Consider the following 13,649-nt stretch of genomic DNA (forward strand, 5'->3'; position numbering starts at 1 on the left):
ACATTTAAAGTAAGACATTCATATACAAACTAGTATTAAGAAAACACACCAAAAGCTCAGAATGCTGTATCGTCACAGCTGCTATCTCACTCCTTCATCCAAACATATGCTTTCTATTCCTACCTCATCCTCTCTCTCTTGTATGGACCCCCTCTTCTCACCAATCTTCAATTCCCCCTAAAGTCAAAACTGTCATCCTGCTACAATAAAATCTCTAAGTTTGCTACTGGGCCCAAATCCTCCTCCCACCACTGTAATGCACTCCACTCCTTGAACTGGCTGGAACTCCCCCACTATCTCTCTTACATTCAACTGCTAACTGCTCACAAACTCATTTTCAAACCCTCTAACTGCCCTTCCCTCTCCACCATACTCACCTTGCATCATCCTGACAGACTACTCAGGTCCAGTAACCAGAACCTCCTCGAAGTGTACAAACCTGGGCAGTTTCTCCTGTCTTTCTCCCTTGCTCGTCTATGGAAATCACCCCCCCACATTCAAATCACCCAAAACTACTCCACCTTCAAGACCATGCTCCGTTCCCATCTCTCTTCTCACTGGGAATGCTCATGCTCACCATGCCCACCTGATCCCCTCTATATAATTTCTGTTCCCCTTTCCTTTTTTCTCCTTTTTCATAACTCAACTTAGTGACTCCCTTCATTTCCAGTCCCTCTCCCTTTTTCCTTTCGCATACCTCACCCTAGTGACTCCCTTCATTTCATTTCCACTCCCTCTTCCTTTTTCCTTTCTCATAACTCACCCTAATGACTCCCTTCATTTCATTTTCACTCCCTCTCCCTTTGTTCCTTTCGCATACCTCACCCTAGTGACTCCCTTCATTTCATTTCCACTCCCTCTTCCTTTTTCCTTTCTCATAACTCACCCTAATGACTCCCTTCATTTCATTTTCACTCCCTCTCCCTTTGTTCCTTTCGCATACCTCACCCTAGTGACTCCCTTCATTTCATTTCCACTCCCTCTCCCTTTTTCCTTTCTCATAACTCACCCTAGTGACTCCCTTCAGTTCATTTCCATTCCCTCTCCCATTTTTTCTTTCTCATAACTCAACCTATTCACCTTTCACTGTTCTACTCTCCTCCTCTGATTCTTCCTACCTCTCACCTCATGAAACTTTGAGTGCATAAATGCCTGCACTCCAAATTATATTTACGTACTCCAAAATACTTATGTTTTAATTTCCTTCAATACTATGTTACAACACCTTCTTCAAATGTTATTATTCTGTCTTCTATATTAGTGTTGCTCAAATGTTATTCTGTCTTCTATATTACTGTGTTTTAGTAGTTTTTAAAAATTGTACTGTACTTGTTAACTTTGTTGATATTAGCTTTGTAATAATTGTATATGAAGCTTTTTTCTCCCCTGGCCTCCATTGCAAACGGGCTCATTCCAGCCCAATGGACTTTCCTGGTTAACAAACTGAAAATAAAAATAAATAAATGATTACTCACTCTACACTCGACAAAAGATGATTGGGTTCATTCCGGTTATTGAGAAGTGTTGTGAGGATGGGTAGAGATTTAAACTGCTGTACCTAACAGTTTTCAGAATATTTTTTCCAGGTGGGTCAAAAATGTATACAGAGACATATAAGGTTTAGAAGGAGATAAAACTCAGTCATCAAGATTAATGGGACTCTACTTCTCAATCTTCTATTATGAACAGGGGATCAAAGATGAACTGTGCCAGTGAAGCCATTTCTCGGGTTTCAAAAGAAAATGCTTGGGCAGCAGACAGAGAGATGCCCAGGGTCTGACCAGACAAATTATGAGAAGCTTAGATTCAAATGAGATGCTGAAACACAAGATGGTGAGGAACAGACTAACCACTATATAGTAGAAACTGGTATGGTAAAAAAGGTTAGGACTGTGAAGATGACTAACAAAGTGAACTTGCTAAATAGTGGAGGAACCCTGGAACTTGGAGTCTTGTCAAAGACTTATGATGATGAAAGTAATTCAGAGAGTGAATGCACACTTGCACTATGGATCAGAAAATTATCAGTCTGATAACTTAAAAGTATGTAGATTTTACTTAAGAGTACAATGAGTTATTGGCTGTCTTGAGTCTATTTACCAGAAGATTATTGCATTCAGAATGATCCTGGAGTATTTTCTAGAATCACAAGCTTCAAGGAAAGTGCCAGCAGCTTTGTGGACTAGAATCAAGAAAGAGTTAAGCCACCTGTAAAATGGGTATGAATAAGAAAGATAACTCACTTACTAGGTTTGTACAAGTATGGCAACTGCTGTGAAATGACATAAAATGTACATGTGCATAGATCCACATCATTAACACAGTACTTAAATAGTGTCGTAAGACTTAATGAAGGTAAAAAGAGAATTATCCACTTTGTACAAAAGAGGAAATGCCATATGACATGTTAGGAAGATATTTTTTTTCAGTGCTTAATGCAAACTAAGCAGTTTGGCAAATAAACATAAGAAACATTCCAAGTATTTTTAATGCACTTCTTGGAAAGTTTGTGCATTTCTTAAGGCCTCATCTGGTATTTTGTCAGCACCTGATAGGTTACCAACATTTGTTTCATATTTCATCCATGAGCCTAATGATGCTTTTATACACACGTGTGTGTGTGAGATGATACACTCAAATGGCATCAGAGCACACACAGACAAGAAACATGCAATACTGTGTTTCTGAAAAGACTTGCTTCTGCTCTTCTTGAGGTTATTTGCATAACTGAAAAATCAGTTGCAGAACTAAGCTATGTGGTCCATGGTCTCTATTAAACCATTTAGTGAGTGAGAAAGAAAGAAAGCAATGGTACAAATGGCCCCCGCCTGAAGAATAAAAAACAGCTCTTGTGAAATTTCGCAGAATGATATAGTATCTTCCACAGTTTACTCAAGCTGAATTACATTTAGAAAATTACTAAAACGTGATTTATCTGAAGCGCTTTTAAACTTAATACACACTAAAATATTCTGATGCAAGCAAGACTGCCACACTACACCACAAGTCAGGATGGCACTGATACAGTGATTCTGCAAATGTTTAAACCAGTTGCTTATGGGCCCTCAGCCTTTACAGAATGCTAGAAAATACATACCCCAACAGAATGCAGCTATTAACCACAGTATGTGGATGCAACAGTTTCCATGAAGACATTTAAGTATTTTTCTTTTTTTTTTGGAAAAAGACAAAAAATCATTGCAGAGTATAGACTATGCAAAATACTCCAAGACAGACAGACTGCAAGGAAATCCAGTAACAAGGACTGAAAAATGACTGTTAAATTGTACTTTGATAGTATAATAGCAGCACATTAATCATAGCACTTCAAATTTGTACAAGAAGCAATAAATAGTAAACTACTGCTGAAAAAAATTAAATGTCTCTGTACATTGAAAGGACATATCATTAGCAACGTGTTTACTAAAGAAAGAATACCCAGAAACATAATGGTGAAAAGTATACTGCTATTTTGTTGTAATGTGTCTGTATTTGTACATACAGCTCTACAACAAAGTAAAGTGAAAATCTTTAACTTTTGAAAGAGAGGAGACTTAACATAAGAATTTAGCTTTAAGATGTTCCGCACCTCTGGTAAGTATAAACATCATATGGTTTGATGCCTTTATTGCAAAGTCTGAGTGCATGCTGAAGATCGCCATATGCTGTTGGTGCCTTATCTCATTAACAAGGCCAACCTGTACACCCCAATATTATTTCAAGCACAACAGTCCTTAATTAACTCTTGCCAATAAGGAAGAAACTCGGGGGGGGGGGGCTCTACATTCAAGTGTAACATCTCAGTAGTTGCTGCACTCACTAGGCATCTAAAGGGCTGACTTAGTACAAGTAGGCTAGCCAGTTACATGCTTAAGTGTAGTAGGTGAGGTGTTCAAACTGTAGGGTGTACCCATCAGAGCAGATAATCAGAAACTAAAGATGTCTTCTGATTAAACAGAAGTGAAAGCATTAAATTACTTTCCATTCTGGTGATTCTTTACTTAGGGAGTCTTTGCTTATGATTTTTTTTAAAGGCATGCTAGTTACAAGCTCCATATTGTACGAGTAGCAAGGGGATCTGGTACTTTCTTAAGTACCAGTGAGACTGAGTCCTCAAGCATGGATGGGAACTGGAAGTTGAAAGGAATTTGCTAAAGACAGGACCGTCAAGAAAGAGATATCAACTGTCAGCCACTGCACACAGTCCCTCATAGTAAGCTTTCTCAGTTATTATTAGCAGACTTGTACCTCATGGTATACACTAGCTCCTGGAAAATAACATCACATTAAAAACGTAAGAGAAAAACAGAAAAATGAATTACCTTCATGACATTGAAAAGAACCTCCTGCCCAAGGCTGTCCTGCCCTTTGAAGAACTCATGTTCTGGGTATGTCCGGGCAATGTCCCTCCTGATCAGTTTCTCACAGGGTGATGACATCTTCAGCAGCTCAGAGTATTGGTTTTTCACAGGCATATCTGTGGCATTGCACAGCAACTGCCACACAATTCCACGAAAGTGATGAGGAATTCCTTTCCTGATTAGTTCCTTTAGCATAAAGAGAAAATACAATGAATGTTTGTATCTGTCTTACTTTTGCTTTGAGGTGTTAGGTGTTGGAGGCATACAAGAAACGGGAATGAAATTGCTGCACCTTTAATTACCACACACACACACACACACACACACACACACACACACACACACACCAGAATTATTTTATTTTCTCACCGTCTTTCAGCAGTGTATCTAATCCTACAATATCAATTCAAAAACAGTGGCTATCTATGTAGCTTTAGAGTCAGCACCAGGTGCAGAAGCCACCTGCAAAATGATAAACTTTTTCCACTAATGGCATAAATGGCTTTACTTCCCGTATTAAAGAAAAATAACAAGAAAATGATACAATATTATCACAATACAAAATACAGTCATACAAACATTTGCATAATGTTTGCTTCATCTGTCAAGTCATAAATTACTAATCTACATGGCCCACAACCTCTGAAGTGCTGTAGCTGTAACAACACAAATTTAGTCACAACCATGCCCTTTGGCTGTTCTACCTTCTTTTCAGAATCTGTGTTCCTACTACAAAAAAGTCACAATGTACAGTCATTGGTCTAATGAGTGTGAACTAAAGTTGTCTACCGTTGCATTTTTATTTAACCTAGCTTCTACAGCAGAAACTCTATTTTGCATACACCAATTTTCCAGCTACTAATAATTTCGGCACTTTTCATTTTGTTTACATGCATCCAACAGACTGTATTGTTTATAGTCCATCCTTTGTGCCAATGTAATACATTCTAGGATTTGTAGACATATACTGTATATACTAATTATCAGAATTGATTGATATAATATAAGAATATTACATGATGCACTGCTTTTGTTTAATAAAGGTTAAACAAACAAGTTAAATATAAATAAAATGAGAAATAACTCATAGGGGGTAAATGCTCCGATACCAAACAGCAGTCCAGCAAATATAAAAAACAGTCTCACAGGGTAATGGAGTAAAACAAAGCTGAAAAATGCAAATGCCATCCAAAGGAGTTAAAAACAATTTATTCCAATCCAAATAGACAGGTAAGTGCTTTCACCCAGTAGGGCTTCATCAGACCATAAAGACACAAAAACCATCATACATTTATATTACTACAAATTAGTAAAAGAGCGGGAAATTAATAATTAACTAGCTCTTAGAGACACAGAAGCAAATAAAAACAAAGCATCTAATACTGACAAATATAAAACTAAAATATATATATATATATATATATATATATATATATATATATATATATATAAAATACATATATAATTAAATATAGTAAATAAAAAATCACAGTCAGGGCTGTCAAGCTCTTAATCCCCTAGACTTTAAAATGGGTTTTAAAGACACCTTATCATTAAGCCCAGGGTACTGGTCAGCCCTGAGTCTATCAACCTACCTGGTTTCCCAGGTCTCGGTGAAATTCCTTATGCCACCTCCACGAGGGTTAGGATATACCACCTCAATCACCATGAACTTCTATGAGTTTCATCAATATCTAAGACATGCTTGGAAAGTGCATTCACTGTGGACCTAATTCTGATCTGATAAAGATGTTCACGGATCCTATTCCTAAATTTCCTATCTGTCTTGCCCACATAGAACATGTTGTAAGACACACAGTACACCAAGTAAACCAAATGTTCCATCATACAATTAGCAGTCACTTGGAACAGAAATCTATAATTCGTCAATAGATGCACAAAAGCACCTCCAGTGTCTATAAAGCCACAAAAACTACACTGGTTACAGGGAAATGTACCCACAATACCACGGCACGTAGCTCAAAGACTAGTCCTTGGATGACACAGTAGCCTCTTCAAATTAGACTTATTCTGATACACAAAGTGTGGAACTTCCCCAACAATCTCCCTAATGTCAGGGTCCATTGTCAGGACCTCCCAATGTTTCCTGATAATAGCCTTGACGGATCCCACATCTTTAGTGTAAAATAAGGGGACCCTAACTACATCTGGCCTAGCTAAATCCCTAGGCTCACCAGTCCGTATAACATCAGAGAAATATGGAGTTGCTGCACCCCTTCTAACATTAGTGAGTCCATCAATCTCACCCTCAATCACTCTCATACTATAGGCTCTAGCACCAACTCTCTGATGTAGGTCATTTAGCTCAATACAAAAACCAGCATTCGATGGATTATAACGGGACACCCTCATGGCCTGACCCTTGACCACATTCCCAAACACATGCCCAGGGTGCATCCTGTGTCTATTTAAAAGTGCATTGCGATGGCAAGGCTTCCGATAGACACCCGTGTTAAATAACCCATTACCCAACCTCTCTACATATACATCCAAAAATGAAATCCAGTGACGGAATGACTCAAAACTAAACCAAAAGAACTATTAACCCGATCAAAGAACAACATCAAATCACCCTGACTACCTTTCCAAACAAAAAACAAATCATCTACAAAACGCCTATAAAAAATAACATGTCAAAAAATCATCCAACTTAAATAAAAACTCTCTTTCCCAAGCTGCCATGAAGAGACTGGCGTAGCTATTGGCACACAAAGTGCCCACAGCTACACCATCTCGCTGTAAATAGCACTGTGTACCAAAACTAAAAACATTGTTCTCTAAAAATACCTCCAGAAATAGAGACAACAAATCAATAGATGACCTGGTATAATCAGTGCTCTGCAGTAAATATTCATGTACCTTCTCAACACCTTCCCTATTGGAAATGATGGTGAAAAGGGACTGAACATCCATGGTGACTAATCTAAACTCAAGGTCAGTAGGTACCTTTTTCATGGAAACATATAAATCTAACAAAAACTGCTTCATGTCCCTCAAAATATCTTCACTGGCATCTACCACTGGTCGTAAGAATTTCTCAATATATAGTGAGAAAGGTTCAGTAGACCACCCCCTACCTGAGACAATGGGCCTCATAGGTGGAGAGGTACCATTCTTGTGGATCTTAAGCAGACCCTGGATGACCGGTATAATAGGGTCCTTGACAGTAAGATATTTAAAATGCTCCTCAGTTATAACATGACTCTTATACAAATCTTCCAACATATATCCAATCCTCTGAACATGTGACCCTACTGACTCCAAATCAATCCGACAGTAGAACCTCTCATCACTTAACATAAGCCCCATAGACTCATAAAACTTGGTGTCCATAATAACTTAATAAATAAGTTAAATATGTTTCTTAAAATAGATTACTTTGCTTGTAAGGTAATTGCAACCTGTGTTACAAGTGTTTGTTGTAAACCAAAGGAATTTATAATTACTGTATACTAACCATCAACCATCTTAAGAATGTACCTGCTTAATTGGAAGAAGCAAAAATAACTTCCTGACAGCATAGTTTTTATGCAGAATTCTTGGAGGAATAAAATACACCTGCAGATACGTCCGTACACACACACACACACACACACACACACACACACACACACACACACACACACACACACACACACACACACAAACACTAATAACTGCTTCAGATATTATGTTAGTACATTAAAAAGAAAGAATGTCTTTTAATAAGCTCACACTCGCACACTTCTGAGAGTTGCATAAAACTTTTTTAAAACACTGATTTTTAAGAGGTAAATCACTATATTTGTATCCACCATCCTTAGATTACCATCAGAAGCTAAGACAAAGAAAGTGCTGGCAGAATGAAACTGAGTTAAGATGTCAACAGCAGGACTACATTAAAAAATGGAAAAGTTCTAACTTGTCAGCACACTGCTATTTAAAGACATTTTCTCTTTAAGCCTCAAAGCATTTTTTTTAATGTCTCTGCATAAGAAATAACACTGTACTGGTGAAGGACAGCACTCAGCAAACAAAGATTGAAACAATATTCATTTCATGAACTTAATTAATGTCCTGGCAATTGGAACTGGGTACTTCCTGTTGCAGCATTACAAACCTCAAACATACGGAGAAAGTAAAAACAGAGAAGTCAAAGAGACCAGCTAAAAATGATCTACATTTTATAACATATGCAAATGAGTTGCAGTGTTCCATATAAGAAGCATGAAAGCACATTCACTGAAATTATGTCAATAGAAAGTTAAGGGATTGACAAAATAACCTGTACTCTTAAATGTGACTCCTTCAAGGATTTCCTAGTAAACAAGACTTAATACTTTTTTTCTCTTGAAACAGTCAAAACATTTAGTTTATTTTCATCCCTTATGACACGCTCACCACATTCCTGGGCACTTTGCAGGGTGTCTCTCCAATCCGACCATAAGAAAAATTTTTCTTCCTTGTTTGTTTGCCATGCTTTACAAAATTTTTATTAACATCCATTAATTAGCTCATTAATACCAAGGTGGAGTGGAATGTCACACCTCTAGCAGCCTACACACATCTTGCACTCTAGAGCATTTTCTAAAAAATAAACTTAAAAAGGATAAGATAAACAAAAGTAAATATTTCGTGAACAATAAAAGCTATTAAAACTGCAGAAATTGCTATGTTATCATTAAGTATTCTTTGCGGTGATAATAGTCCGTCTTTCCATAAATACCATAATAAATTATAATGCACACAAAAAACAAAATTATATTTTTTGCTAAACTTTCACAATTTGTCATATCTTGGAAACTGTATAACGTAAACATATACTATCAGAACATTTTACATTTTTGTTCAGCAGACAAACATTTTCACATAACAGCAAGGAATTCCTCCATGGGTGCATGCTTACCGAGATATTTACAGAAATATGAAAACATCTTCTTAATTGTATAATTAGCAGTAAAAATAACACTAAATATTTCGAGAGATGTGCAACTTAACAGTGCACATTTGAAAGAAAGTCTTCAACAATATCCAAGGTTTCACCTGATGTCATGTAAAAAGAGTTATGTACTTACCATAACTTGCAATCTGTACTATCCAGTGTTGTTATTCATCACGGATGGGTATTAAATCCGACCTTGGATCTGAGCCAGCAGCTGATTACCTGGTCCCCGGAAGGAAGGGGGAAGGAGGGCGGGAATGTGATGAATAATGACTCTGAATAGCACAGATTCCAAGTTATGGTCAGTACATAACTTTATCTGATGCTATCTTTCTCATTATTCATCACAGATGGGTCAGCGTCCCCAGCTACTATGAACCCTAAGTGGCCTCCGGGAAGGATATGCCAGAGCACAGAGGAACCAAAGGAAGCCCTGTTCTTAGACAGTAAAACCAACTTAGCATGCAAAACAAAGGTGTGGGGATTAGACCAAGTAGCAGCAGCACAAATCTCATCCAAAGAAAGTTTAGCCAAGAATGCTGAAGACACTGCCAAAGACCTAGTAGAGTGGGCTTTAACTGTTCAGGATAACTCCATATGCTGGGTCTATATTACAGGATCGAAGTTTTAAAACTTTGACACTCATGTAATCGACACTATATGAGCGAAGTTTTAAAATTTCGAACATATAAAAAAAAATAAAAACAAAAACAACCTACCTGAATGCTCTGCGCAGAGGGGCAATCCCCGCCACACCCCCCGCTACTTAAATATACCAACTCCGAGATCGCACTACAGTGAAGTGAGATCGCCGTAGGGAATATTTCCCTTTACTTCACTGTAGAAGCAAGCAATATCTGAGGTTAATGCTACTTAATGCTAGAAGTTTAAACCTCAAAATGCACTCACTCGAGGCAATCCTTAAAATGGAGAACACTGACATCTGTGCAGTGACAGAGACCTGGTTTATGGCTCCAGAGAGCACTCTTGTATTACCAGGCTATAATTCATACCACACTTTTCGGCCACCTAACCTGGACCGAAGCACTAAAGACAGAGGCGTGACCATATTCATTAAGGATATCCACACCTCCAGGCTAGTTGCTCAGCATAATGCATCCAAGATTATCCAATTGCAACTAACTCTGGGTAAGTCCGCAATCCAAATTGTAGCTTGCTACAGATCCCCCACCATGCCCCAGGATTCCCACTCATCATTTCTTGATACACTGGAAAATATTAGGGTACAACCTAACTCCCTAATAATGGGCGATTTCAACTACCCCAACATTAACTGGGAAAACTACTCGTGTACCAACTCTTGTGCTCAACGTTTTCAGGAATTCATAAATTCTAACGCCTTAGATCAACTTATCTACACCCCCACCAGGGGCAGCAATATCCTAGACCTAGTCATTACCAACATGGACAACCAGTATTCCACACCAGAGGTCAATTCCTCGTTGGTCAGATCCGACCACAAGCAAATCACCCTAGACATCCACATTCCACCCCCACCCCCTCCCCCCCATTAGGGAAACCACCGAAAAAACTTTCTCCAAAGCCAACTTCAAGCTTCTTAAGACTGAACTGGCAAACTTCACGACACCCATGCTGACGGACACTAGAGTACTACTGCTGAATCCTATACAACTGCACTTTATAAGCACTTGCACGAGTGCATGGATCATGCAATCCCTAACAGAACCAATATGCTATCCTCCAAAAAAAGGAAGCCAATCTGGTGGTCCCCTGCCATAAACAAGCTCTACAACAGAGGAAAGAAACTGTTACAAAAAAGAGTAAAATCCCATGATTGGCCGAACTCCGTGGTCAGCCTCAGTAAGAAGCTGATATCCCTCATAAAATTCTCCAAAGTTAGTTACGAAAACAAAATTGCCACTGATTCTAAAGACAACCACAAAGCATTCTACAGCTATGTCAAGAATCTCAATGGCAACACTCAGATATGCTCTTAGTTACAGCACAATGGCACTAAATATACAGAATCAACTGATATTGCCAACATCCTGGCAGATAGGTTCAGTGCTAACTTTACCCCTCTCTCATCCCCTACAGGGCCCATCTCTATACCAGAAGAATGCAAAGGTCCTGTAATCATGGCTGCAGAGGTAAAAAAACACACTCTCCAAAGTCAAGAACACAGCATCCATGAGACCTGACAACATCCCAGGCTACATTCTACATGAACTACAGAATGAACTGGCACCCCACCTAAGTACCATGTTCAATCATAGCCTCACCTCAGGTTTTGTGCCCACTGAATGGCGCACAGTAACGGTTATCCCACTCCACAAAGGGGGAGCCACCACGGACTCCGGGCACTACCGCCCCATTAGCCTGATGAGCCTGGTCTGCAAGGCTATGGAACGTACCATCATGGAACTTATAAACAATGACTTTGGTAATCTCCAAACTCTGGACCTTACCCACTTCGGGTTTGTAAAAGGCAGATCATGTCTTCTAAACCTGACAGACTTCTTTGAAGCGGTCACCAAAGCCGTAGATGAGGGTAAGGTGGTTCACACAGCCTATCTAGATCTCGGCAAGGCTTTCAACACCAATCCCCACTCTGGAATTATAGACAAACTCACTAAACTAGGTATAAATCCCTATGTCACAAGATGGGTTGCCAACTGGCTCACTGACAGAACCCACACTGTGAAAGTAGCAGACTCTAAATCCAACTTCAGACCAGTGACAAGTGGAGTACCATAGGGTTCAGTCTTAGGTCCTCTCCTGTTTGGTATCTACTTCTCTGAAGTACAGGCTAACAGAATGTATTTGGCTAACAAAGTTCGCAGATGACTGCAAACTAGGAGCCATAATCAAAACTAATGATGTGGACATCCTACAAAAGGGCCTCACTGAGACAGATGCTCGGTGTCAAAGCCATGGCCTGAAGCTCAATGCCAAAAAATGCATTGTCATCCCTTTTGGTAAAAACTCTGTACCCATGAACTATGACATAGGCGGTAGTCTACTTAACACCAAAAGTGTGATAAGAAACCTTGGGACACAGGTGGACAGTAGACTCTCCTTTGATAATCACATTACCACAGTAGTCAGGAAATCCTTCTACGTGGCACACCTCATCACAAAAGGTTTTTCATCCAGGAAAAAAAGAGGTCATTGTTCCCCTCTACTCATCACTCATTAGACCCATTATAGAGTACAATGCCCCTTTTGGTATGTACCTCAAAAGACATCTACAATAACTGGAAAGGCCACAGAAATACCTTACAAAGAAGATTACCTGCCTCAAACAGATGCCCTACGCAGACAGTCACAAAAAACTCCAGCTTTACTTTGTCACATATCGCCTACTCAGAGGCAATCTCTGCCTAACATACAAAGCTATGTCAAACCCAAAGCTGTTAGACATGCTTCAATTAAAGAAATCCCAATCCCTCTGAGCTACACGGTCTAGGGATCTAAACCTTGTCACCACAATAAACAGAACATGCTGGAGAGATAGATTCCTGTCCCAGAGACTTCCCACACTCTGGAACAAACTACCTATCTATATCAAACAAAGCTCATCATTAGCACTCTTCAAGAAAAATCTTGATGATTGGATGGGAGATAGGAAATTCACTCCGGGGATCACTTCTGTGGCTCTGCTTGACAGGGGCACAGGAAAATCATTTTCTTGGGTGGCAGTAGCCAGGGTACCATTTGGCTAGGCTTATATAGGCCCTAGGGCCAATAGCCTAGTACCTACCTATGAACCTACGAACCTATGTAGTGCGATTTCGGAGTTGGTATATTTAAGTAGCAGAGGGTGTGAGGGGTGTCCAGGGGGGTTTGCCCCACCTAATCAGAGCATTCAGGTAGGTTGTTTTTGTTTTTATTTATTTATTTTTTATATGTTCAAAGTTTTAAAACTTCGCTCATATAGTGTCGATTATATGAGCATCGAAGTTTTGAAACTTGGAGCATATAATATACACCCCCCCATATGCCTGCTGTCATAAATGTAGGAAATACAGCTAGCAATCCATCTGGAAACAGTTACCTTAGAAACTAGCAGACCTTTTCTGGCCTGAAAAAAGGCCAAAAAAAGCTGGTCTGACTTCTGAAATTTCTCAGTCCTCTTAAGATACAAATGTAGCTGCCTAAGGATGTCTAAGCAATGTAAAGTATATTCCCCCTTATTAGAATAATTAGGGAAGAAAACTGGTAGCTGGGTAGATTACTTGAGGTTAGCTTCCGAAGCCATCTTCAGAATGAACAAAGGATTTGTCCTGAGGGATACCCTATCCTTGTGGAAGACCATAAAAAGGGGGCTTAAAGCTGAGACCCTACAACTATAAAACTCTCTT

The 13,649-nt window shown here is 39.1% G+C and overlaps 1 protein-coding gene across 7 annotated transcripts in view; it reads right to left on the minus strand.

Annotated features, from left to right (window-relative positions):
* EVI5L (ecotropic viral integration site 5 like) overlaps positions 1-13,649 on the minus strand; it is a 2,636,797-nt gene that overhangs the window by 2,120,664 nt on the left and 502,484 nt on the right. For all 7 annotated transcript variants that reach the window (XM_044084539.1, XM_044084538.1, XM_044084535.1 and 4 more), the window contains one exon: positions 4,323-4,547. In XM_044084539.1, the coding sequence (XP_043940474.1) occupies positions 4,323-4,547 (225 nt within the window). The remainder of the gene's footprint in view (positions 1-4,322; positions 4,548-13,649) is intronic.

This window comes from Protopterus annectens, chromosome 9.part0 (genome assembly GCF_019279795.1).
Source record: "Protopterus annectens isolate FY-2018-M chromosome 9.part0, PAN1.0, whole genome shotgun sequence".
Classification (NCBI taxonomy): domain Eukaryota; kingdom Metazoa; phylum Chordata; order Ceratodontiformes; family Protopteridae; genus Protopterus; species Protopterus annectens.